The 18364-nt window shown below is 36.9% G+C and overlaps 1 protein-coding gene across 3 annotated transcripts in view; it reads right to left on the bottom strand.

The window, feature by feature from the left end:
* Positions 1-2366: 2366 nt before the first annotated feature.
* Positions 2367-18364, bottom strand: part of AMPD3 (adenosine monophosphate deaminase 3) — a 35261-nt gene continuing 19263 nt past the window's right edge. For all 3 annotated transcript variants that reach the window (XM_085317211.1, XM_085317212.1, XM_085317210.1), the window contains exons 7-15: positions 16626-16820; positions 16216-16347; positions 15195-15358; positions 13314-13440; positions 12175-12338; positions 9966-10086; positions 8292-8465; positions 7073-7183; positions 2367-6054 (exon numbers count right to left, since the gene is read on the bottom strand). In XM_085317211.1, coding sequence (XP_085173337.1) covers positions 5878-6054; positions 7073-7183; positions 8292-8465; positions 9966-10086; positions 12175-12338; positions 13314-13440; positions 15195-15358; positions 16216-16347; positions 16626-16820 — 1365 coding nt within the window. In that variant the 3' untranslated portion in view covers positions 2367-5877. The remainder of the gene's footprint in view (positions 6055-7072; positions 7184-8291; positions 8466-9965; positions 10087-12174; positions 12339-13313; positions 13441-15194; positions 15359-16215; positions 16348-16625; positions 16821-18364) is intronic.

Below are 18364 nucleotides of genomic sequence, written 5' to 3'. Positions count from 1 at the left end.
TAGAATTGTAAAATCTACAAATTGACAGGCACCCGGAGGTAGGTATACCTGAAGAATTAACCAATGTTTATATTTACTATATTTCAACAAAGATGTATAGTAGATGTATAATAACTAACAGCCACCAAGTTAGTGTAACATGCATATTTACTGTTTAGTGGGAAACGGTATTTTAATTTATATATCTTTCCTTTTAGAGAGAGTTCTGTACATAATTAATTTTAGGGATTTTTCGAATCCATACTCTTCCCAACTGGGAACACAGAGCAGTAAGTTAGATCTCTGTGCTGTAGGATTGAAACTGAACTGTTAAATTCCACTCCTACATAGCTGTGTGTGGCAAATGTATTATTTTTAGAAGGAACATCTCCACTATGGCCCTTTAGGCTTTGTGTCCTGAATCCTGGAACAGTTGCATCTTCTGCAAGCTTTAAAAACGTTTACTGCAATTGAGAGCTGCATGTTAACCTATCTAGCGTTAGCTAACCTGACACTGCACATACATGCTCTTTAATTACACATCCACTAAATACACATGCTCTGTAATGGAAGTAATTAATTGTACTGTGACTGTAATACAATAGTTAGTTCTTGGTTCTTGTTTTTCTGTTGTTAAACCACTCTTGTAGATAACTCACCATAAGGTTTTGTGTTCATCTACTTGAAACAGATGAATGGAATTCAGCTTTCTTACAAGTGTTTCTGATGAGTAAAAGTCAGTCAGTCATCTCAAAAAAATTATTTTAATCATCATCTCTCTTCAGATGTTTGGCATCTAAAGCCTAAAATTTATCATATGACAATGTACTTTAAAGAGTGAACATTCTTTCCTGTTACTATGTGTAGCCCCGATGAATCTGAATGGTACAGTGTTCTTCTCCAGTAACCATGGGGTACTTATCCCAGGTACTTACCCTATTTTGCTGTAAACTAGCCTTGTTTCAATGAAGGCCTCATGGAATGAGCATTATGTCTGAGGGATCTGACAATAAGCTCTTTGCATTTGTAGCCAAGTTGTCAATACATTAATTGGCAGTTTATTTCTTACCTACTGCTTACCTTGCTAGCTTTTGAGGTTAAAATACTAAGCTCTGTGTGTAAGTAAGTTTCATAGGCTTAGAATTAAAAAAATTGTGATTTTTGGTAACTTGGATGGAACTTTGCCCAGTGTGATTCTGGTGGAATGAAGAGTATTACCTGAAAGGTAATTAAATGAGCACTCTACTTCAAAGTGCTATTTAAAAATCTAAACTGGTTTTATGAACAAGGCTTGCTTACATTAGCCAGGAATTTCCCCTTCCCAAGTTTAGTTTTATGTGAAACAAGGAAAGTTTTGGACTACAGTCTATGTTTCCATGTCAACATGGCTCCAACGTACCTTAATAGATCTTCCAAATGAATAATTTTTATATGGGAGAGTATCTTTCATGTCTAGACTTTTAGAGAACTATTAGCCATGGTTAACGATTAATTAATTAGCCATGTTGCTTTCTCACCGCTATGTACTGTTTCCTGTGCTGCTTAACACTGATATTTAGTGTTTTCAGAGGTGTAGGGGAGAAACATATGTTCTTCAGATACAGATAAAGTTGTTAAATCTGTATTGTGTTTCATAAGTACCAGCTTGCATGTAGAAATAAAGGATTTGTATAGCACTAAAGATATTGATTGTAATCTTCAACTACAAAAAAAAAAGTTATTACACTAACTACTGAAGAAAGTTGTGTGTTAAACATTTTTCTTAAAAGTCATCTTGACTATAGCAGAACAGTTATGTTGATATTGTCTGTTTCCCTCAATTTGTCACTTGTTGGCTTCTTAATTTTGGGTTTCACTGTCATATAAAACTATTTTGGGTACTGCTTAAATTTTTTTAACTCCAGGTGTCAGAACTGCTTCCTAGTTTTCAAATTCAGGTATTTTGACTCTCAGTTACATATCAAGATGAGGCTTCAGCATCAGGAAGAGTTGCAGCGTGTTATACTCAGATTGCCAGCTCAGATGAGCAGGGAACCAGATCACCCAGAGACAAGAGGGAGAGAGTTGCAGTACAGTTTCACTTTAGGACTTAATGCCAGGTGGTCTGGTGTTGATCTCAATCAGCATGGCTTGTTTTCATTAAAACAATTTGGTGTTAAGTCAGGTAAACCTTTAGTTCTGCTTCGTAAACAGTGCTTACTAGCTTCTGCATTTCCCTCCCCCCTCTCTTTTTTTTTTCAGTTCTCATGCAGTGGTAATCCTTAATTTTAGTTTATTTTCTGTAATCCTAGCAGAATTTAATAGCATAGGTTTTTAGTTACTTAAAGGCAGAGATTTTGAACAGCTACAATTTTATTAAGATAAGTACACACACGGAAAAGCCTAAGCATATTTTATCACTTATTTTTCAGTGTAATGCTTAATGTTTCCACAAGAGGCAAAAGAAAAACACCATTCAACCCAGGCACTGAGAGAAAAAGCAGTTTTTGTTTTGTTTTGTTTTGAAACAGACTTCCCTCCCTTGCTTTATCAAATACATATTTAAACAGGGCCACTACTACAGAATAAAGGAAAAACAGAAGGGCCTGTACAGGTGGAGAACAGTGATCTCAAAAGATAGGATAGCTCTGGGGTAAGAAAATTTTTCATTATCTAGTGGCAGAGCAAGTGCCTTAAGTTTGCTAAAGTAACATACAAGTAAGGGCATCACTAAAAATGGTTCAAATAGATATGTTATAAATCTCAACTGTAATTAAGTATATCTCAAAAAGACTACTGTGATAGGTATACCTATTTTGGTCAAAAATGTTATCAGTGGATTTTAAGTGAAATAATTGTAAAATGTTCTGGGCTACCTATGTAAGCAAGTATTGAATAATGGTTCAATCTGAACACCAATAAAATGATGAGAAAATAGGATACTTCCTTATTCTGAAGCAAAACTCAAAAAGCCTGCCACCATCTGCAGTGATGTTCTTCTAGTCTTCCTCTGTACTCTGCTGGAGTAAAACAAGAGTCGTGGTACAACCACTTTTAATCTCAGCACTATTTGGGGAAAAAGCAGCAAGTGCCCCATCTCATATTTGAGTAAAATTTGTAAGAGTAATTCAGATGACGGCAACATTTCAGCACTGAGTCTGTCCTTCATCACATACATATCCTAAGACTGCAAAGTTATTTTGAGCAAACATAATTTACTCATCTTTTTAAGCTCTAATTTTGTTCTATATAAAGTTTCAGAAGCGGACCTGAGAGTCAATAACCTTTGCCTAATTAAAAGGTGACCACAAGAGAGGCAGTGATGGATGCTTGAAAGGTATTGTTTTGTTTCCTAAAATAGATCACTATTAACTCAATTTATCACTAAAAGCAGCACACCAGGAAGCACTGGAAGCAGAACTGGCCCTAGAACAAGGGACATTCCTTGCAGTAATGGCGGTTTGTGGTCATCATTGTCAAAATCCAGATTACTATCCAGTAGGAGTTTCAGATCCAGTTGTGGGTTTTTGTTTAAGAGCTACAGAACTGTTAATACCTTTCAGCTTTCCTTACCTCAAACATATAATGTTCTAAGTACATAAAAATTTGGGATAATATTAAAAAAAAACCTTAAATAATATCTAAGTGACTGATAAAAAGCTAATAGCAACCTTCAGGCAAAAGAACCTGAGTAAAGCAATGATTCTCTTTATTAGATGAATATAATTAAAAGTTAAATTCTTCAAACTAAGTATTTTGCTTATTCAGACTGAACATACTTTTTCAGGTAAATAATAGTATAAAAACAAGGCTTCTGCATTTTATACAGCTAAAATGTTGGAACCACTTTTTTCAAACTTTGTCCTAAGAAAACTAAAAATTCTGATAATGTCTTATATGAGTGCCTAAAATTCCTAACTGTAGTATTGCCTGGATGGCCTGAAGGCGCTCCTGTGCCCCAGGGCCCCTCCTCTTGGGCAGTTTGGGGACCAGCTTCCCCCTCCCATTACACCCTGAGAGCAGCCTTGCATCCAGGCTGCTTCCTTGTTTTTCTTCTTCTTCTTCTTTTTTTAAGGGCAATTTTCTTTTTACAAGGCTGCACAGCTATCAGAGGTGATAGGGAATTCCTCCTTCCTTCATTTTGATGCAGTCTCCCTTCAGTCCTCATTCAGGACAGCAGGTACATTAAGAAAGAACTCCTGCTTGTACGTATTGCTTTGAACTCCCATAGCCTAAGGGGAGAGAGAGGAATATGCCTTCTAATATGAAGTATAGACATCTATGCTGTTAACAAACTGGTTCTGGTGGTGTCACCACTGCTACTTCTGGCTGCATTTACAAGGGAAGGTGAGAGCTGATCAGCTCTTGTAAGAGAGGATTTAGGTGCCCAACCCCCCAAGAGAAAGGTCTGCCCTAAGAGACCCAAGTGGCCTGAAGCATCTGATGCAGTAACACAGCCATCTTGGCCAAGGGAGGCTTTATTGGCTAGCACTAACTATTTGCTTTTTATGCATTAACTATGAATTACTGTTCTAAGATGCCTAAGTTCCCTGTGTATTACATTAGATATACCCAGTTGTCTAATTGTAAGCTCAGGATCCTACCTCAGGGACTATATCCCTTCAAATTTAGTGTGATGTTGGATTTCCAGACCTCAACATCATCTGCTGCCGCTAACCTTAAGTCTTTTTTGAGTAAAACTACATGCAGCTTCTACAGTAGAGAAATGCTACCATCTTATTACCTTTAATGCTTTCTGAATGAATAGTAGTACTTTAAGAAGGATGATCAAATAGAAAAAAAAAGATTGAAAGTGATAAATATTATAGTAGCTATATTTTACTAATCCATTCCATCATAAATAAAATATTTAACATAAAATGATCTGAAATTACATATTTTAGGTGAACTAGCTTCTGTATAAACAGGCAGTTTGACTTCTTATTCAACTCTTAGTTGACTAAAATACAAACTAACATGAATGTGTAAAAAGATATCAGAAGTAGCACCAGAACCCAGTTTTGGAATTTCCACCACTGATTAATAAGAACACTTCCTCTGTTTAGGTAAAAAATTTTTTTTTTAAATGCAACTATGATATTCCAAATAATTTGAACTGGCACACCCACATACTCCCATTAGTTACAAAGCAATTAATGTGTTCTTTACTTTAAAGGCAACATTTTCATGATGCAACTGCACTCATTATTACAATATACAACAGTGATGATTTTGACACCATGTTTTCTATTTATTAGATTAAAAAGCATTAATCTGCAGTTCTTCACAGACATCTAAATACTAGGTGACAATAGGAGGTAAATTCTTTAGACATGAAAAGAGACCACCACATTTTGTTTTTTCTTGTTTTCTAGTATAACTGCTAAAACATCAAGGTAAAAACTGTGTCAGTCCACTTTCCAGAGTGAAAAAGAACTCTCAGAATTATACACCCCATACAATCTGCTAATTAATAAAGGGTTACACTTACAAGTGCTATATGCCATGATTGCCACTGAGATTGGCAGGACAAAATCAGGTGCATGTATCCTGTCAGCAGCTGCTGTATTCTAAGCAGCATTATCACAGATGCATTATGAATATTTTCTGTAGTTTTCCAAGGTACAATACAGTGTGTAGTTAAAACAGTTTGAAACAAATGATACGATTGTGAATTTGCATCTAACATTTACAAGAGTCTTGCAAAGCCTAAAGTTTATAGAAACAGAAATTTTTGCAAAGAGAATAATGCAGCAAAAGATTATGGTAAATGTTGTTTTACCTTCCATAGGTATTCTATTTCTCTCCATATTGTTCAAACAGTTACGTCTTGGTAGCACTCAATGACAGATGATTCAATATTAATTAGCAAGTGATCCTGATTAGGAGTGAAAGGTTCTAGGTTCTTTGGGTTTGAAACTACTTTGACAAAGCAGAAATCTCTTCTGTTTTCATAGCATCAGACAGAAAACTAAGTTCGTTGCACAGTGTCTCATACCTGAAGGCCATCCGGATCTGTGCAACATTTGTCTTTCGAATGTCATTTCCCTCAGGCCCCTCTTTACAGTAATTCACCCCTAAGAATTTCTGTTTTTCCTATGAACAAGATTAAACATAAAGGAAGAAGTCAGTTCAGCTGCTTTAATTTATTGCATAGCTAAGTATGTTAGTTGAATGACTCTGATGCAAGTGAACAGAGCAGCTTCAGTCAGCTGGATGCTGAACCTGACCCTCAGGGTCTTACCACCTGTGGAGATTTTAAGGCTAAAGTTTATACATATAATTACTCTCAGTAATTATTACATTCAGTCTAGCTTGCTAAAGCCCTCTGTGCTAGTATTTGCTCTAGACTACTAGATCTTTCAAGAGAGAGGTCAAAAGAGGCTTAGGTTATAATAAAACTGCACAAGAAGAAAAAATTTTAACTGTCACTAGAGAATACCAGAGMAAACAACAGAATATGCTTGTAAAGCCCCTTCCATACCAGCTCCTTGAATGTGACATAGAAAAGAGAATGTTCTAAAGTAAGTCTTAGAAACTGCCATGGATGTAGTTTTAAAGCCAAAAGGAGATCTACTTTAATCTGACTGCCTATGTAAAACAGAACAATTTTTCAGTACTCCTGCCAACTAAAGCATATCTTGCTAAAGAATAGGTAGTTTATTGTTATTCTGTGCAAGACAGGATGTATAAAATTACTGGCAGAGAGGTGGCATGCATAGAACAAAGGGTTTTGGGCCCTCCACTCCAAAACCTTTAAGGTATTTGCTTAAGGTACACCTAAACTTACAGGTTTACCTTAGGTATAACCGAAGTTATACCTAGGTATACTAAGTTATACCTAGTATACTTACTGAATATAAACAGGCACCTGGTCTCTGTGTAGTTTTGGAGAATTCCAATTTAATATAACTATTTTTTTTTCCTTTAAGACTGCACAGCAGATAGTTTTGGAATATTTTTGGAAAACTAGAAAGTGATGTGCACATGCAAACATACCACATAAGCACCTGCTGTTCAGTTTTCAAACTGTATTAGCTTCTCTGTTCCTCTCACTCTAAACTCTAATATTTAACCCCCCCCCCAAAAAAAAGTGTTTTTCAGCTACAGTTACCTTATCTGACAATCCACTTTGTAGTACACTGTTTCTTGCTATTTCACACAAATCACAGGTACTTAGTTTCCACACCTGAGCTGCAATGGCATATTCCTCCATGAGAGCTTCCTGTATCACCAAAATATGTTTAGTATTAAATGATAGATAAATATAAATGTGGATGTGTACTCATTACTAGTTAAAGAATTTATACATGCTCTTTAGGTAGCTGTGTAATATTAGAGGTTTAAGAACTTAACATCAAAATTATTAATGAACAGAGTTGTTTATTTCAAATTTCCCAAGGGTGATTATTAAGTAATTAATAGGCACTGTGTACCTAGTTTTCTTAAACTAAGAAATTGCAGCCTGCAGTCCAGATCCTCAAAGGCATTTATGCACGTAATTTCAATTGAGATCTCAAAGAATGTAGGTATGTTGGAGGATCTGTACCTAAATCTTTAATGAATATTTAGAGACAGGTAGCAGTGTCATTTCTTACTTCTGACCTTCTCCACAAGGAGGTGGGCTCTGATAGAGCAGGCTGTAACAGCTGGGGAAGCTCTGCACTCTGTGCAGGTTACTGGCTTTGTGTTATACCTGTGGAGAAAGCCCCCACACCGCACTCTGACTCTTCTAGCAGAGACCTGTTGCAGGCGAGGAAAAGCAATCCTGGGTGAAGTTGGCCAGAGCTGTTTGTCCTCGGAACACAAACAGTCGAGCAGCACACAGGCTGCTCTATGGCACAGCACAACTCAGGTCAGTGCCGGCTGTGGAGCTGACACACTAAAAGGAGAGACCAGGTACGTCTCGCCTGCCAGGCCACCCAAAGGTGAGCATCAGCACTGAGCAGTCAGCTTACGCATCATGTCCAGACTCCACATGTTTTTTTTGTAATGTACTTCCCCAGATTTATTAAGGAAACTGGACTTCCCTGGTGCTCTAGAGGATTTATGAAGGCTCAGACCTCCCTCCAGCCTCATCCTTCATTCTATACTTCAACAGCCAACAATGGAGAGGTAAGAGTACAAAAGAAACATAATTAGGAAATTAGACATTTCCCTCCGAAATCTAACTGTGAGTAGTAGACTGAAATTGGAGGAAAATAATGAATGAAGTGACTGAAAAGACATCAAACTTTGCATCCTAATCAAAGATATAAAATACCTTTCGGGCCGCTTTGGGCCTATGTCATGCTGTTGCCAATTCAAGGACAAGACTTACTTGCAACTCTTACCTTTGTATAATGAAACTGCATAGGATCATCTGTAGAGAGAGAGACATGAAGTCCCTTATGTAGAAATTCCCGTAATGGATTTTTTGAATACTCCAGAAATAGGCTGTTGTTACTAAGTGGAGACATGGCAATGGGTATTTGTGCAAGATAATAAAGGTACTGGAGAACTGGACTCTAAAAAGCAAAACACAATCATTGTTTAATGCCACTATAGGATAATAAGGAAAGAAGGTTTTTCCATTGGAGAAAATGAAAACAAAATTACAGAGAGAACTAAGACCAAAAAATTAAGTTGACACTGAACTTGATGGCTTTCTTTTAAAATTTAGACTCTTAAATATTTTCTAAATTTTACAATGTTACTAATCTTTATAAAAATAATTTATACTCTTCAAACGTAGCTGCAGCCTCCTTAAAAATATGGTGGCTTTTTAACATTAATGTAGCTTGATAAGTGTACATGACTATCAAGGAACTGCATTTGATACTAACAGCATCCATCCCCTAAAAGCTGAAAGTCACGAATAACAACAGATGTATCAGAACTGCTAAGTAATCTTACTTCCAAAACTGCAGTCCAATAGGTAAACTTCAGGAGCAGAAAGTTTAATTTGTTAGAAATCATGTATTGCTGTGCACATAATATAAATAATCTATGTTTCACCTTCTCATATTTATTCATTACTACTTTTGGATTAACCAACCAGCAAACTTTACAAGTGCCTTTATCATATCTATCCACTATGCCAAGTTTATTCCATTCCTAGTCTCACAGAAATAGAGGTGATAAGCAGGAAAGAGTGAAGAGGAGAATGTTCTAGTCATGCACAGTCTTAGTGCAATGTCTGGGTCTAATCTTAGGAATACTGGTTCTGAGGGAAACATCAGACATGATTTTAGGCCAAATTTTTCTGCCTTGTATACTTCTAGAAATATGGAGAGAGTTTTCCTACATTAATCAGGAAATCTGTATTATAGAACTCTTGCAACAGAACTACTCTAAAGTTGGTGCAGATCTGCCACCCACTGACCAATTATTTTAACTACAAAAGAGTTGCCTGGGGATGAGTTGCATGATGGGTTTTATTCAGTTAATACTGATATATCAGGAATGATAGTGTTTGTCCCAGTCATAATAATCAAGTTGTATATACAAGATTGCCAGTTCTATTAAACTTAGTCATTAAATGATTCCAGTGATGCTAGCTATAAATAACCAAAACCTTAATGAACTTTTGAATGAAGGATAGGGATGCCAGTCTGTCCTTGTCCACTTCTGTTCCTGTGCAAAAGGAACTAAAGCTTTCCCAAAATTCTTCTGAGACTTAAACTAGGGAATAAGGAACAAGTCTAAGCAGTTTTTGCCACTCTAATTCTTCCTCTGCTTGCAGTCACCAAAAACAAGTGACATATTTAAACAGTCAATCTTCCCTGTAAAGACACAGCTGTAAAATACTCACTTAGGAACAGATGGATTTTTGTAAATCAAGTAAGGACTGGAAAGCTCAGCATTTCCTTGAGCCTGTTGCTGTTCAAAGTGAAGAGTTACTTGTGCTATGCTAAGAAAATTAATTGTGGGCTGCCCAGATAAAGTGTGTTTGGTGATTCCTAGTTGAACCAGTGACTGAACTCTAAGCAGGTAGTGAGTAGTTTAGATGAACAATCAAGCAATACCTTCTTCAAGAGCAATCCATGTGAAATGTTGTCAGCTGTCAGAAAGGCTGAAACAAGGTGTGTGATAGACCCAGCTTCTCCACAGTGAGGTCGAAACAGAAAGGTACACATGCCTCTTTCCCTGAGGAAATTAAAAGTAAGTTCCTCTTCAATAAATATCCTCATCTATTTTGTATATAATTATCATTAATATCAGATTTTTAAAAAAATTAATAAAGTGGAGACAGTCATTCTCATAGAGTTTGACATTACATCTAATCTAACAGGCCTGCCCRTGGGCTGCTGTCAAGAGGGGCAGGTCCCTGTCCCCAAGCCCCTTCCACCTGTCATGTTTATATGGTCCTTTTTTCTTCCGTCATCCTCCACTTACATCTCACTTAGTAATTGCTTAACTGCTGAATGGTTAGCTACTGATTTCAGGGGAGGGAATTGGCAGATGGAAAGCTAAGTGAGCCAGCGCAACCTGTGCCTGTATAATTCCTAGATCAAGTATGAGGAAAGAAGTTAAAGTACATAGCCCAGAGTGAGCTAACACTGCCCAGTGTGGTTACAACGTGCCATCTCACTAAATTAAGTGCAGCATAAAACTACAGCCTCTGTGGCAGAGAGGTTATATAGGAGTCTTTGTTATTTCACTAGAATTGATGCTCTATAATTTCTAGAATTATTATATTTGCATTATGAACATTAAAAATGATGCTGAATCATAACTTATAATGGCCCCTATTTTACACTGTGTAGACAAATATCTTGCAGTTTCTGGGGATGTTCAATATCAGCAAGCACTGCTGAAGTATAAAACAGTTCTAGGTTGGAAGTTTACTAATATTTTTTCCTGACAAAGGATTTGAGGGTGTAACTCATCCTTGAATACTTTGCTTATACTATCTGAAGCATAAAATAGTCCTACAAAGGACTGGCTGTCACGCCTCTCATACTGAGTACATTTCAACAGGGGTGAACAGTTCTACTGACTCATTAATTAGTTGTGTCACTATCTGACCTAGCCCTGAGGAAGATTTAATGATCATCTAGCGAGATCTTCAAACAGTAGTTGAAATAATCTTAAAGTAAAAAAGAAATGCCTATGTTCTGACAGAATCTCTCTCTTCAGAAAAGAAAAAAACTGCAGACCACAGAGAATGTAGAGGAAGTTAGGAGAAAATGATGACTTATTTTTAGTTCTGTAATGGAAAGAAAGATACAACATAGCAGATACATGCTGCAAGTACAAGGCAATTCAAGGTAGATGTTTTTATTACGAGTTTTGATCATGTAGGATGGTAGAGAATGAAATGCATGAGGTAGCAGTGACGAAGGAAGAATATCATATTGAATGTTAACTTGAATAAGACTCTTGTTAAAATGATATTCTTATAGGAGGTACACAGACTATCTCAGAAAAATGTATAAATGATAATGAAACAACCAACCTCTCACAAGACAGGAGATGACACTAAAATCAATAAATAACCTCACTGTGTCTCAATGTGAGTAAGCTACGCAAATTGCTCAGTGAGTCAGCCATTAAGTCAGAAGCATAAGCTAGAGTTAAATTTCAGGCTCTACTGAGCCAAAGGCAAAATTTGCTTTTTATGGTCATGATATCACATCTAATACCCTATCTCCCTGTACTACTTGCCTAGACATTTGTCTCATTAAGGTAGTAAAACTGAATGAGCCAGTAAACATGTCAAAGCAAATTAGCCAAATGGGCAGTTTATAATTATGGTCCCTTTTGTGCACCTTTGATCGATAAGGGCAGCAGCGCTTAAACCAAAATTTCACAGCATAATGTCGTTTCTCTAAAATTACCAGGAGATAATGAGTTAGCAAGAGAAGCTTTTCTGAGCATATTAAATTTGAAAATTTATTGTGAAACCAAGCAAAGGTCACCAAGCCAGTTTTTGTGGAGTTCCTTCTTTTGTTTAATTTCTTCTGATGTAATGAATTCACAAAACAGACATACACAAATATCAAACTAAGATGTTAATCTGCTATCTCTACAATTTCTGAATATTTCATTTGAATTTATTCTGCAGTAAACATTTTCAAAATATCCCAGGCACTCCTCTTAGACTCTTTAAAATAGTTCTTCAGAATAACCTTTGCTTCAAAAGATATGATCTAGACATAGATTTAGATTGAGAGCAAGATTATTACTTGATTTCTTTTCTGAAAACCTGTTACAGAGAAAATAACTACTTACCTCCTAAGGTTGTTTAGCAGCATGATGTTGGCATACATGTAATACAAATAATAGCTGTATGGGGGATTCTTCTCACTGGTCCAGAGTTCAGGGTTAAGGCTCTTGTCAGAGAACATATGACCACTGTGTTTGGATTCATCATCAACACTGTCAAAGCCAGTCACCTGGTGGGAGAAGAGATTTACAGGAATTAGTGTAGAAGCAAACTTTGTTACTATGACTCTCACTTTAGCACTTGCTTGTATGAAGCATCTACTCCTCTAAGTTTTTTCCTTCCTCATGCTAGCAGTCCTCCTGCTCTGCCCTCTTGCTGTAACATGCAGACAGCAGCAATTATGTTTGTAACACTGCCCAAACAGCAACACTGGTTCTAGAAGGAACTAGCAGAAGTATGGCCACAGAACAAGGAAGAACATGGCACATTTTGCCTGTTATGCAGGAAGACGAGTGAACAGGAAAAACTGAAGGGGGGGAGAGAGAAAAAAGAAAAAAAAAATCCAATGTATTTCCTGTATTTTATCTTTTGAGACAAATAGGAGGCTCTGATATACAAAAGCCTTCATATCCTTATAGGAGGAAATAGTCCTCTAAAATTTACTCAGATCCAGATTATCTTTTAAACTTATCTGCTGTGTCATCCTGCAATAGCTTAAGGCCTGAGGCCTCCAGGAAACTTTGAAGTTCTGGTCTGGGGTGTACTTAGAAATGTCTCCATTTTATCAGGCCCCAGCAGCTACATCCCTGCCTCTCATCTGAGTCATATTAGGATCTGCATGTTGTTTCCCTTCATTTGCCTCCTCTTCGGAGGCCAGTCCAACAAGCAAGCTCAAAGTACGCATCCTGGGTTAGGATGTTCCCTCTGCACAAGCGCATGTGCAGATTTTCTGATCATTCTTTATAGAGAGGATTACTTGGCGGACAAATAGTTGTTGAGCTGTTTTAGAGTAAATAAATGGTGACCATTTAACAACAGGACCTTACCCAGAGTTTTAAATTGTATATCAATGTTGTAAAACAACGAGTAACCTACAGAGAAGGTTTTGTTAGCGTCTGGCAATTGCTGTCGACAAATAAAGAAGATTTTAAGTGTAGCAGATGATCTATTTTGTGTAAGGCATTGGAGATCCAAACATACTTACATATTTGAGGAAAAGGTGCAGCTCTTTGTGCTCTTTGGGATTGATTGTTGCCTCAAACAAAGGTACAAAGATGTTCTCCAACATCTTCCCAAAACTAGGCAGAATATTTTTTGACCTAAATATATCACTAAAGGGGAAAAAATATACACAGTTCTGACTCTTTATTATTTAATCAACTGATATGTTTCCCCCACCTTTATATTTTCTTATTATTTGTGTATATTTTAAGGCTTCCATTCAAGCGGGATTCAGAAATCCAAAGGTTTATGTTATGACAGGGACTGTCTCTATTTCCTGTCTCCTACATTGCCTGACACTCTGCCTGTTCTGGACTATGTTGAAGCTCCTGGGTGCTCCAACAATACAACAGTGGTAGATGCCTTCTCAAGAACAGCAATCTTTTCTCTTACAGCAATTCCAGTACTAAAAGGGGAGAGGAAGGATTATCCCTTGTGAAAGATTCCGTTTTCCATTTTTCATACTCCCAATGAATATAAAATATTCTGTTGGTTTACTGAGGTGCTCAGGGAAGAGACACAGTATTTCAGTGTGTCATTAAGTGACTTCATGACTGAAGTTGCACTCCATTTTGTACAGCAGAAATTTCTACATGAGAAATGAAAGGAGAGAAACTTTCTCCCTAATGAGAAATATACTCTGGGGGGATATATGTGACCATGACAGCTCCTTTTGTGCTCAGATTCCAAATACTTAATTTCAAAACATGAAGCTCAGCTATCAAGGCTGACAAAATTGTCATGGGAGAGAGTATTAGAAAAACAGAGCATTTAATATAGGAGTTATAGTCCCAAGGGGTACCTAAAAAATAAGGAGAATTGATATGGATTTAAGCTTGCAGATCAGAACAATTTGGATTGCATTTCACGGAATCACAGAATGGTTGAGGTTGGAAGAGACCTCTGGAGATCATCTAGTCCCAACCCCCCTGCTCAAGCAGGGTCACCTAGAGCACATTGCACAGGATCGTGTCCAGGTGGGCTTTGAGTATCTCCAGAGATGGAGACTCCATAGCCTCTCTGGGCAACCTGTTCATTCCAGTGCTCTGCCACTCTCACAGTGAAGAAGTTCTTCCTCATATTCAGATGGAACTTCCTGTGTTTCAGTTTGTCCTGTCACTTGGCACCACTGAAGAGAGTCTGGTCCCATCCCCTTGACACCCTCCCTTCAGTTACTTGTAAACATTGATGAGATCCCCCTCAGTCTTCTCTTCCCCAGGCTGAAGAGGCCCAGCTCTCACAGCCGTTCCTCATAGGGCAGGTGCTCCAGCCCTCTGATCATCTTCGTAGTCCTACGCTGGACTCTCTGCAGTAGCTCCATGTCTCTGTTGTTACTGGGGAGCCCAGAATTGGACACAGTACTCCAGACATGGCCTCACCAGAGCTGAGTAGAGGGGGAGGATCACCTCCCTTAACCTTTACCTTTCCAAGTTCGTTGATCATTTAGTGACTGATATTGAGGAATTTTGATGATACAATATTGCAGAGCATTTTTGACTCCTTTTTGAAATTCAGATTTGATTTATTTTCATTACTAAATTACATTTGAACTTGCCTTTGAAATCAGCTTAATTTTACCTTTTTTGATTTCTGTTGTTTTTAGTCTTAGTCTTCAGACTAAGAAATATTTTACAGTATTTTTGAATAGCTTCATAAAGAATACATTCAAACCCCTTCCTCAGCCCTCCCCCCACAACTGTCAGGAATACTGTAGCAATGGTCAAGAAAAAGATTGSCAGACTGTTACTTACAAATAAAATTACATGACAGCTCAAAAATCATCTAAAGAAACATCAGATATTAAAACGCATTCATTTGTATGATTTCAAACCAATAAAATTACCAAGAGCTCCTGCTTACTTACTAGATTCTGGGAACCTGAATTATCCAGCGCATGTTAGGTGAGTAAACTTTATGTTTAATGAACCATTTTGCCAAGTTCTGCCATTCTTCTGGAGATCGCCCATAAATGGATAACCGGGGTTCTGAATACTGGTATTTACTTTCTTCTAGTTCACAGGCTACTTCCTATTGAACAATAAATATATTTACTTTAACATGGACATTACAGATCATTCACAGCTAGTAGTATAGTACATTTGTCATTGTGTTTTTCTCAGACCAGACAAAACTGTATTGTCACCCTTTAAAGCTAAAGGGAACCTCTCGTCTGTTAATCCATTATTTTAATTATTTAATTATTCTAGCAGCTTGCTGTTTTAGAAATCATTTATGTGTAATTAAACATAACACTAGATTTAGAAAACAAGATTCACGTGCAATTACTATTAATACCATTGCAAGACTTACATTTTATACTGGTAAATATGAATGATACTACTTTATATTGTAATAAATGACTACATAAAATATGCAGAGCAATGGAGACTGTGACCCAGAATCCAGTAAGTAACGTTAAGGCCATTAATTTTAGACAAGCACTTCTATAGGTATAGGAAGAGATGACATCCAGCTCAGGAATACTACTAACTTTTTTGCTGAAAGAAGAGAATGCAAAGCCTGCGCGTGTGTGTGCAGATACAGATTATGCAAAGGAGCTTTCCTGGCTCTCCCTTCTCTAATGACTAACGCTAACTAGCTACATCCTAACTAAATACAAAGCCAGTGATTTGAGCCCTAGCTGCTCTCCATTAGTGTGAAATTGCACACATCTCTGCTTTGAACTCATATACCAGCTAGAGCTCATACAACTGTTGGGGAAGCAGCAGTGGCTGACTTAGCAGAGGTCTTTTTCTGATGAGTTGCCAGAGCATCCTTAATGCTTGGGAATCACTTAATCATTGTATTAAGTGTAGGTATAATTATCACAAATCTTTTACAAAGCCCCATTTCTCTAAAGATGGAAAAGCACAAAAATTGTTTACCTTGACCATACGAGCAAAGTATTCACCACCAATGTAGTTTTCAGTTTTCAAATACAAATCCCTCAGCTCACTGGCACCAACTGGATTGTATTTAGAATTGAATTTGTCAAATCGATGAAATGTTTGACGCCCCTGTAGGAAGGAAAAAAAAAAAGTAATTCTCACAACACTACCCAAAAAATAATGGTTAAATGCATGGTTAAAAGTACGTAAATAGTTTATGAATTAAATTGCTTTGCCATAGTTTGCACAGGAAAGAGCCTCTGCTAACTTACTTCAAGAATGCAAAATAATGCATGAGTTCAAATTCTGATTTAATAAGTTATCATGCAAAAAATTGTAGAAACCAACCTTTTACACTTACAGAATATTGCTTTTTCTCTCTTATTTTGGTAATACAATAGACTTACTGCATGAACATCTAAAGAGTCTACAGTGAGGTCATAAGGGTCCATGTGAAGGCTTTCAAACACTTGCTTTAAAGTCATCTTCTTGCCTTTTTTCTCTGCAACAATCCTGTCTGGCTCTGTTTGATAAGTGTGCTTAATAAACCTCAACAAATGTTTCTGGTTCATGCAGGAGGCAGCGTGGATATGAGTATCAACCTGAAATCAAAGCAAAGTTATTCTCCCTCATCATCTGTATATGTAAACTTAAATTAGCAAAGGCATGTCAGAGACAATGCCTAAGTCTTCTAAAATATTCCTTAAGTAACAAAGAGATTAGTGTCTAAGCAACTCAAAATGTTTCAACGTCACGAGATTTTGTTTTGAGGGGGGAGTTATTTATTGTATGTTACAAATAAGTTAAAATAGCCCTCAATTAATAGTTTCCTTCTTGAAAAGCCTTTTGGAAAAAGGCTTTTCAAAAAGTTAAGATACAGTACAAAGGCTAATTATGGAATCTGGGTTCAGATTAAATTTGACACTTTCTCAGAAAAAGCTCCCTAGCCTTTTATTTCATCCATGAATCAATCATGTCTTTCTAGTTACAAACTGTAGTGAAAACCATTATCTCTGACTGAAAGGACATGCAATTCTCATCTGTTTCCTAAAGCATAAGTCTAAAAATTTCATGTAGTTGAAATCCAAGAATAACTTAGGTGACTAGAAGTATAACAAAAACACCTGAGAGTTTTTCACTATTTTTCCAAGTTTAATCATAATATAGCAATCATAATACTGATACAGATTTTTCAGTCCTTTCAGATCTCTTCATGTGCTAAAGAAAGTACAAGCCTTATAGAACATAGAACAGCTAATAGAGCTCCTTTGTATTTTTCTGGAATTTCTATTAACACACACACACAAAAAGAACCAAACAGCTTACACAGGTCTCACAGGTCTGCTTTTCTTTTGCTCAGAGGCTTGCAATGCTGTTTGGGCAGCCTATATTAGAACACAATCCAAAGAAACAACTGAGGAAATTTGGGGGTTTGTTTAAGTTTTCCCTTCAGTGCGTGCAACTCCTTAGGTCTTTTCAACAGGTATGTACAATGAATGACTTATTCCCCTTGCATTCAAGGATTTGTTATCATAATTTCACATAGATGAAGGCTAGAGGAAAGAAAATCAAGTATATTCCCCAACATACTAGGCTTGTTTGCAAAGGCAGGTTATACTAATGACGTCCTCAGGACTACGAACATGAAAGGAGAGAAAAGGCCTTGGTTAGGATAACGGCCTTAAGAACCTCGCAGCACAGCAATACCCAGCGAGTGGAGCCGCTGCTCCAAGTTGCATACACTGCAAAGCTCCTTGGGAAATTCCAGCTGAACTAACCAGGAGCTACAGACACAGCCTACTGTCATTCCTGGGCAAAACAATGAAAGGACTCAAAAATGTAAAGAAAAAAAGGCAAATAAAAAAAAAAACTGTAGCTCACAGAAAAAAAAAAAAAAAAAATAACAAAAAAAAAAAAAAAAAAAAAAAAAAATTATTATCCAAAGTAGTGTGATATAAAAAATACATAATACTAAATAAGTTACATTTTATTGGGAGTTGGAATGTTTTCCTCTAGAGAAATCCTGCAAGTATACTTGATTTGGGGAAATACAGTGATATTTTACCCCTTTATCATTGCTATTATTAGGTATTCCTCAGAAGAATAAGCCAGAGGTTGCATATTAGAGAACTTCTGTGCACCAGGT

The sequence above is a fragment of the Rhea americana genome, unplaced genomic scaffold (assembly GCF_003343005.1).
Source record: "Rhea americana isolate MKP2758 unplaced genomic scaffold, rheAme1 scaffold_49, whole genome shotgun sequence".
Classification (NCBI taxonomy): domain Eukaryota; kingdom Metazoa; phylum Chordata; class Aves; order Rheiformes; family Rheidae; genus Rhea; species Rhea americana.
The sequence above is the reverse complement of the archived record's forward strand: the minus strand, read 5'-3'. Positions and strand labels throughout refer to the sequence as shown.